The 7,682-nt window shown below is 38.5% G+C and overlaps 1 protein-coding gene across 1 annotated transcript in view; it reads right to left on the bottom strand.

Moving 5' to 3' along the window:
- The window catches only part of tfr1b (transferrin receptor 1b), a 32,309-nt gene extending 25,726 nt beyond the window's left edge, over nucleotides 1-6,583 (bottom strand). The window contains exon 1 of the mRNA XM_037694438.1: nucleotides 6,573-6,583. Coding sequence (XP_037550366.1) covers nucleotides 6,573-6,583 — 11 coding nt within the window. The remainder of the gene's footprint in view (nucleotides 1-6,572) is intronic.
- Nucleotides 6,584-7,682: the final 1,099 nt, after the last annotated feature.

The raw sequence follows: 7,682 nt of genomic DNA, 5'->3' as shown, positions 1-7,682 counted from the left end.
GTGGAGTTTGCATGTTCTCTCCGTGCATGCGTGGGTTTTCTCCAGGTACTCCGGTTTCCTCCCACAGACCAAAAACATGCATGTTAGGCTGATTGGTAACTCTAAATTGTCCCTAGGTGTGAGTGAGAGAGTGAATGGTTGTTTGTCTCGTTTGTCTCTATGTGGCCCTGTGATGGACTTGCGACCCGTCCAGGGTGTACCCCGCCCCTCGCACAGTGATTGCTGGACATGGGCACCGGCGACCCCCGTGACCCAAAATGGAATAAGCAGGTAAAGAAAATGGATGGATGGATGGATTTAATTAATGTTAATAAGGGTACAAGGCTATGCAGAGGTGTATTTATAACATTGTTTTTAGACAAAATATACTATTTAGAGTTGCGGCGGAGAGTTGGGGGGGGCGCAAAATGTTTACTTCTTCCTAAGGGGACGTAACCGGAAATAATTGAGAAGCACTGTGTTAGGGACACAGTGTGAGAGAGGATTTTTTTTAACCTCCTCTTTCCTCGTGTTTCCCTTTTCCTTATCCAACAAAAAGGGCAGCACCTTCCATGAGGCTGCAGCCTCAAGCACCTGTCTACCCATGTCTATGTTGTTTGGTTGTCTTTTTGTTTCTTTGGACTGGGTGTACTAAAATGAAATTTTGTTGTGCTTTTTGTGCAATGACAATTAAAAGCATTCTGATTCTGAATATAAAGCAGAAGTTTTGTGTGATCGTTGTGGGTAAAGAACCATACAATACAAATATTGTGACATCGGTTGGCCAATCTTTAACATTCATTCAACCTTTATTTAGACAGGTAAATCCCATTGAGCCCTGAACATAGCATCAGCATGGAACAGTACAGTCAAGGTTTTATGAAACAATAATGCCTGTTAAGCTAACAAGACAACAATAAAGGGCCTATGATACTTTTTATTTTTTAAAGATTTTATTGTTAATAAATCTTCTTTTGGCTATTCCCTTTTCAGGAGTCTCCACAGCGATTCATCGTCCTCCATCTCTGTCCTCTGCATCCTCTGTCCTCACTCCAACTACCTCCATGTCCTCTCTAACTGCATCTCCTCTGTCTTTTTCCTGGCAGCTGCATTTCTAACATCCTTCTACCAATATACCCACTGTCCCTCCTCTGGACATGTCCAAACCATCTCAATCTGGTCTCTCTAACTTTATCTCCCAGTTGTTCAACGTTTGCTGTACCTCTGACGACCTCATTCCTAATCTTATTCATTCTTGTCACTTCTAAGGAGAACCTCAACATCTTCATTTCTGCTACTTCCAGTTTTTTCTCTTGTCTTTTTGTCAATGCCACTGTCTCCAGACCATACAATACAGCTGGTCTCACCACTGTCTTGTAAACTTTTCTCTTGACATTTACTGACAGACACCCTTTTGACACAAATCATTCCTGAAACTTTTCTCCATCCACTCCATCCTGTCTGGACTCTCTTGTCATCTGCAAACATCATAGTCTACAGGGATTCCTGCCTGACCTCATCTGTTAGTCGGTCCATCACCAGAGCAAACAAGAAGGGGCTCAGAGCTGATCCTTGGTGCACTCCCACCTCCACCTTGAAGCTATCTGTCACTCCTAGCACATCTCACCACTGTCCTGTTGTCCTCATACATGTCCTGTACCAGTCTAACATACTTGGCAGCCACTCCAGATTTCCTCATGCAATACCACACCTCCTCTCTCAGCATTCTGTCAGATGATTTTTCTATATCCACAAAGACACAATGGAGTTCTTTCTTACCCTCTCTGTTCTTCTCCATCAGCATCCTCAAAGCAAAGATTACATCTGTGGTGCTCTTTCTCAGCATGAAACCAAACTGCTACTCACAAATAGTCACCTCTCGTCTAAGTCTAGCTTCTACATTTATCTCCCAGATCTTCACCATGTGGCTCATCAAATTCATTTCCTTGTAGTTGCTACAACTCTGTACATCACCGTTGTTCTTAAAAATGGGTACCAGCGCACTTCTTCTCCATTCCTCAGGCATTTTCTCATTCTCAAATATGCCATTGAATATTTGAGTCAAAAACCTCACTGCCATCTCTCCAAGAAATTTCCAAACCTCCACTGGTGTGTCATCATGACCGGCTGCCTTCCCCTTCTTCATTCTTTTGTATGTATGTTTTATTTATTCATTTCATTTCATCCAAACAACAAATATAATACAATTTAAAGAAAAGAAAAAAGATATACAATCACAGAAATAAAATGAAAGGCAGCAGAAGAAGAATGAATTCTTATAATATCTGCCCCTTGTCCCCAAAATATATTCCAAACAAAATTACTATACAAAAGCAAGATGAATTAATAAATAAAAAAAAATAAAAAACTTAGCTAAAATATAAGATCAACGGTAAACAATTTTTATGAACTCACATTATACTTAATATTTAAAAAAAAAACACACATTTTGATCATCTTCTTGAATATGTACAAGCTTTTCAAAGCTTTTCAGAGCTTTCCAGACTTCACACTATAATCTTTCCCACTTCCTGGTCCACAGCTTCCTCTCTGGACTCCTCACAACATTCTTCCTCCCTCCTCTTCCACCATTTGGTCTTCTCTGATTTTACTCTGTTTCTCTTCACAACAACAGTCATACACGCAACCATCCTGTGCAGTAGCAGCACTGTCCCAGATGGTGTCAGCTTTGTGTTTAATTTACTTTTCTCCTCAGGGTGATTACATTCGACTGTGACTGGTTAAACACTTGTGTCCTAAAAGCAGCAGCCCAGACTGCATGAGCGTGAGGTGATCCGTGTGATTGGTTACATCAGTATAAGCAATGTTTAATCGCTCCGATAGGTTGTAAATCTTTGGTTATTTTACCATCCAGCCTCCACTGTTTGGATTATTAATGCACACACTAGCACTAATACAAATGGAAACTGATGTAAAGCTTCTGAATTTTAAAGGGCGTCCACAAATTTGGGTATACGTCAACTGATGAAGCAGTCAGAACTGTAACCACTTCTGATGTTGATCATTAATTCAATTCAGTTTATTTATATAGTGCCAAATCACAACAAAGTTGTTTAAGGGCACTTTACAGGAACATTCACATACATAAAAGCCAATTAGTAAAGTTCTTTTTCTAAGGAAGCCAGCAGACACGTTGAATCTTCACTTTGTTGCAGTCTCCCATCCTGAGCAAGCACAAAGTCAACAGTGGAAAGGAAAAACTCCCTTTAACAGGAAGAAACCTCCAGCAGAACCAGGCTCAGGACAAGCACATCTGCTCTGACCGGCGTTTTCTTGAATTTTGCAAGTCCCCATACTTTCTTATCAATTACAGACCACAAAGAAAACGCCGTCTTTGATGGCGTAAATTGTGGTGAAATTACAGCATTTATTACGGCGTGACATGTAAAAAGCGGCATTCAATGCCCAAAATAAATGCCGCAATTTTGGGCATTTAGAAGGTAGGCGTAAAGAAGTGGCATTTTGAGTGGATTTACATCATATTTTACAGCGTAATCTGGCTTTTTTTGCCTGAGAAAGTGTTGTAAAAGTGTCTATTCGTGGATTTGAGGGTTTGCCATAGTCCTCCAGCAGTCTAATCCTATAGCAGCATAACTAAGGGATAGCTCAGGAAACCCAAGCCAACCCTTACTATAGGATTTATCAAAAAGGAAAGTAAGCCGATGTGATGGACTTGCGACCCGTCCAGGGTGTACCCCGCCCCTCGCACAGTGATTGCTGGACATGGGCACCAGCGACCCCCGTGACCCAAAATGGAACAAGCGGGTAAAGAAAATGGATGGATGGATGAAAGTAAGCCGAGTCTTAAAACTGGATAATGTGTCAGCCTCACAGACAGAAACTGGAAGTTGGTTCCACAAGAGAGTAGCCTGATAACTGAAAGATTTGTCTCCCATTCTACTTATTGAAACTATAGGAACCACAAGTAAACCTGCAGTCTGAGAGCAAAGTGCTGTGTTAGGAAAATATGGAACAATAAGAATCAAATATAAGATGCAGCCAGGTTGTTGAGAGCTTTGAATGTTAGAAGTAAGATTTTGAATTCTATTCTGGACCTGACAGGGAGCCAGTGGAGAGAAACTAAAACTGGAGCGATATGATCTCTCCTACTAACTCCAGTTAAACTCTGGCAGCAGCATTTTTTAAACATTACAGGGTTAGACATTATTAGTAGTTGGTGCTTCTGATGTGGCAAATACTACCTGAATAAAGTGGATGGCAATACAAGTGTTTTAAAATATTGTATTTTTACTTTAGTTTTTTTTTTTTTTTTTTCTGCACTGAGCTTCTCCTGCCTCCCACTTCTGAACTCTGCCTTCATTATAAGCCTACCAGCCATCTGCTTCTAACTTATTTTTCTTTTCTCACTGAGATTCTGCAGAAGAATTTGGATCATGGTTATACTTTACTTTCCCATGGCTATACTAAAGTGTATACACTTTAAAACCAGTAGTCTAAAGTGTAAAAAAAATGTGCTGGAGTACCAAAGACATATCTTAAGAGCTGTTTTTTTAATTGCAAGTATTTGCAAATATTTGTCTTGCAGTCTAAAATTCAAAATTTTAATTTCTGAAATGTGAGTTAGCCATATTAAAAATTCTAAATACAAAAACTGAAATGATCTGTACAATATTTGTCCACATACCGGTAGTTAGCAAGTCAAGGTCAATTATCTCTTCAGTCATAAACATCTGATGATGTTTCATTCTGCAACAGATTATCAGATCAGTTGTCCTTTCTTATCAGTGCAGCAGCTGAGAACAGCTGATACAGAGAAACTAAATTCATCATATCTTTCTCCTGACTGCAGCTGCATGATTTCACGCTGACAGCACATTCTCCTTCTGTGAGTGGGCATGAGAATGACAGCACTACATCAGCATGTCAGGAAAGTTTCTGACTGAATGAGTTAGATTACTCTGAATCACACAATGAGGTTTTTTCAACCCCAACACATCAAAGCAGAGAATTTTTAGGGAAGGTTTTGCTTTTGTCCATATTGTTTTCACTGTCATGTTGACCAAAGAAAATGCCTGATAATTCAATTTTTTTTATTTATTCTGATGGAAATGAAATATCAAACTGATTTTTTTAAACCAAGTTTAGGACACTGGCATGGCTGTTAAAATCATCCCTTCAATCACATTTGAGTAGCTTCCTTAAAAAATTATCGCGAGACTTGGTGTTTGCCCGCGTCACATTCAAAGACAGTAGGAAAGATGACGATTATTCTCCAAAAGAAAAAACACTGTACTGTATAAATATTCCCACCGACAGAAGGTTTTCTGTTAGATGTCCTAACCACAAAAAAATCCCAAATATCAAATTTCTGATGAAATATTCAAATAGTATTTAAATAATAAACAGGTATTTTTACAACCTTTATGCAATCATTGTTAAATATTATAGTATTGATTCCAGAAATGTAATTTACTTGCTTTAAATGTGCTTTATTCTTTATGTAATGCTCCAGATGACACAATGACATGCAGTTAATCCAGACTAATAATTAAAATGACATATTCCTTATGACAAGCAAGACTATAGGACAACACTGTTGTTGCCATAGTAAACTTAAGCATCAGAATAAATCAGCTGCTGAGAGATTCCTGTCAATGTTTTTTATTCTCTAAATAATAATCAGCTGCAAGGCCAGGGGCCACACCTGACCCGTGGGTGAATTCCGTCTTGCTTAACAATGAGCTCTTTTAAAATTAAAACTAGATTTTAATAAATAAAACAAAACAGCAAACACCTGTAGACATATAAAAAACAACTGAAATGACAAATATTGTGGTCATAGTGGTGATCCCGATCAATAATATCTCTCTGACAGGGTTAAACATGTTCATCTGCTATAATGAAAACAAATAAACCAGATTTTAAATCATAACTTAAACAGTCGTACAGACAGATGTTTGGCCCTTGAGCTGTTGACCTTGAGACCCCCTGCATCACTGGCTCAAGGGTTTAAATAAAACGAATCAAAGGTAAAATGTGGATAAATGTTTACAACAGATACAATGCTCACAGTTACATTTTTTTTTATTCAAACAATTATTTCACCATATAAGCTGAAGGCAGTGGAGCCAGAATAAATAAAAAAGACTAATGTGTTTGCAGCTTTCATCAGGTTAGCACGTATTATTGTACATGTATTATATTATTGAATAGTGTTTGTGAAATGCAGTCCTGATGTATAAAATTACTTTAAATGGTAAAAGTTTTTAGTAAAGATAAATTAAATCATGCACAGCAAGGTTATCAAGTAGTCCTGTCAATGTTACTCACTTGGTTACTTGTTAACTTATTATCTAAAGCCAATTTATCAATATTTAGCCTATAAGTTAAATTTATCCGTCGATGCCCAGCTGAAAAAAAAATAAGGATTAATCAATGTTTACTAGTTTTTAGTGACAAACAAAAATCAAATCCAAATACAAAATTATGGGTTAAAACTGTTTCTTACTGGACAAATTGTTGTGGTGTTGCTAAATTTGCATGTCTCATGTCAATAATTCTCCTGTCTCAAATATCTCATGCTGCTGTATTCATTTATTGCATATGCTCACCACAGACTCATGTTCGGGCTGCTGTTTAATATACCGTATTATTTTAAATTATTAGTGTTTAGAGTATATCTTAGATCTTTAGTGTCTCTATTTATACTTAATATTGTTGATATTTTTGGGTGTAACTGGGACCTTGAGTACACAGTTTCATTCCACCTCATGTACCACATGTGATGCGAATGACTATAAAGAAATTTGAACTTGAAATTCTGATGATTTAAAAAGAGCCACATTGATATTTATTGATTAATTTTCACTCGCCACTGAAAGACAATGGTGACAATGGCTTTGTCTCTGTGTTCACCTGTCTAGAGTTAGCAAAATATTTCATGAAGCACTGATTTTAATGAAGCTCTCATGTGATCATTGTGTGTTCATCTTGTGAACCAATGCAACTCAAGATGCCTGCCTCAGCTCACTGACTTTAGAATCCTCATAAATGATCATTACTCAGTCAGTTTTACAAACATTGCACTAAAGTTTGGTGCATATCTGAGATTTATTCACAACATGGGCTCTAAGTCATAACTGAGCAAGATCAAACTTTAGCATGGACTCTTTTGGAAGTCCTTTGGATGAAGAACGAAACATCCATCCATCCATCCATCCATCCATTTTCTTTACCGCTTATTCCATTTTGGGTCACGGGGGTCGCTGGTGCCCATGTCCAGCAATCACTGTGCGAGGGGCGGGGTACACCCTGGACGGGTCGCAAGTCCATCACAGGGCCACACAGAGACAAACGAGACAAACAACCATTCACTCTCTCACTCACACCTAGGGACAATTTAGAGTTACCAATCAGCCTAACATGCATGTTTTTGGACTGTGGGAGGAAACCGGAGTACCCGGAGAAAACCCACACATGCACGGAGAGAACATGCAAACTCCACCCAGAAAGGCCCCTGGACCGGGGTTTGAACCAGGGACCTGCTCGCTAAGAACGAAACATCTCAGCAAAAAAAAATAATAATAATAATAATAAACTGTCTAGATGACCTGACTGAACACTGTTGGATTTATACAGTACCTGGATTATTGTGCATGAACTTTGGTGCTTTGAATTACTTTGGCATGGTCTACCTTAAAGGAGTTGGTGGGGAAGAGGAC

This window comes from Nematolebias whitei, chromosome 20, assembly GCF_014905685.2.
Source record: "Nematolebias whitei isolate Nwh7 chromosome 20, NemWhi1, whole genome shotgun sequence".
NCBI classification, from domain to species: Eukaryota; Metazoa; Chordata; class Actinopteri; order Cyprinodontiformes; family Rivulidae; genus Nematolebias; species Nematolebias whitei.
The sequence above is the reverse complement of the archived record's forward strand: the minus strand, read 5'-3'. Positions and strand labels throughout refer to the sequence as shown.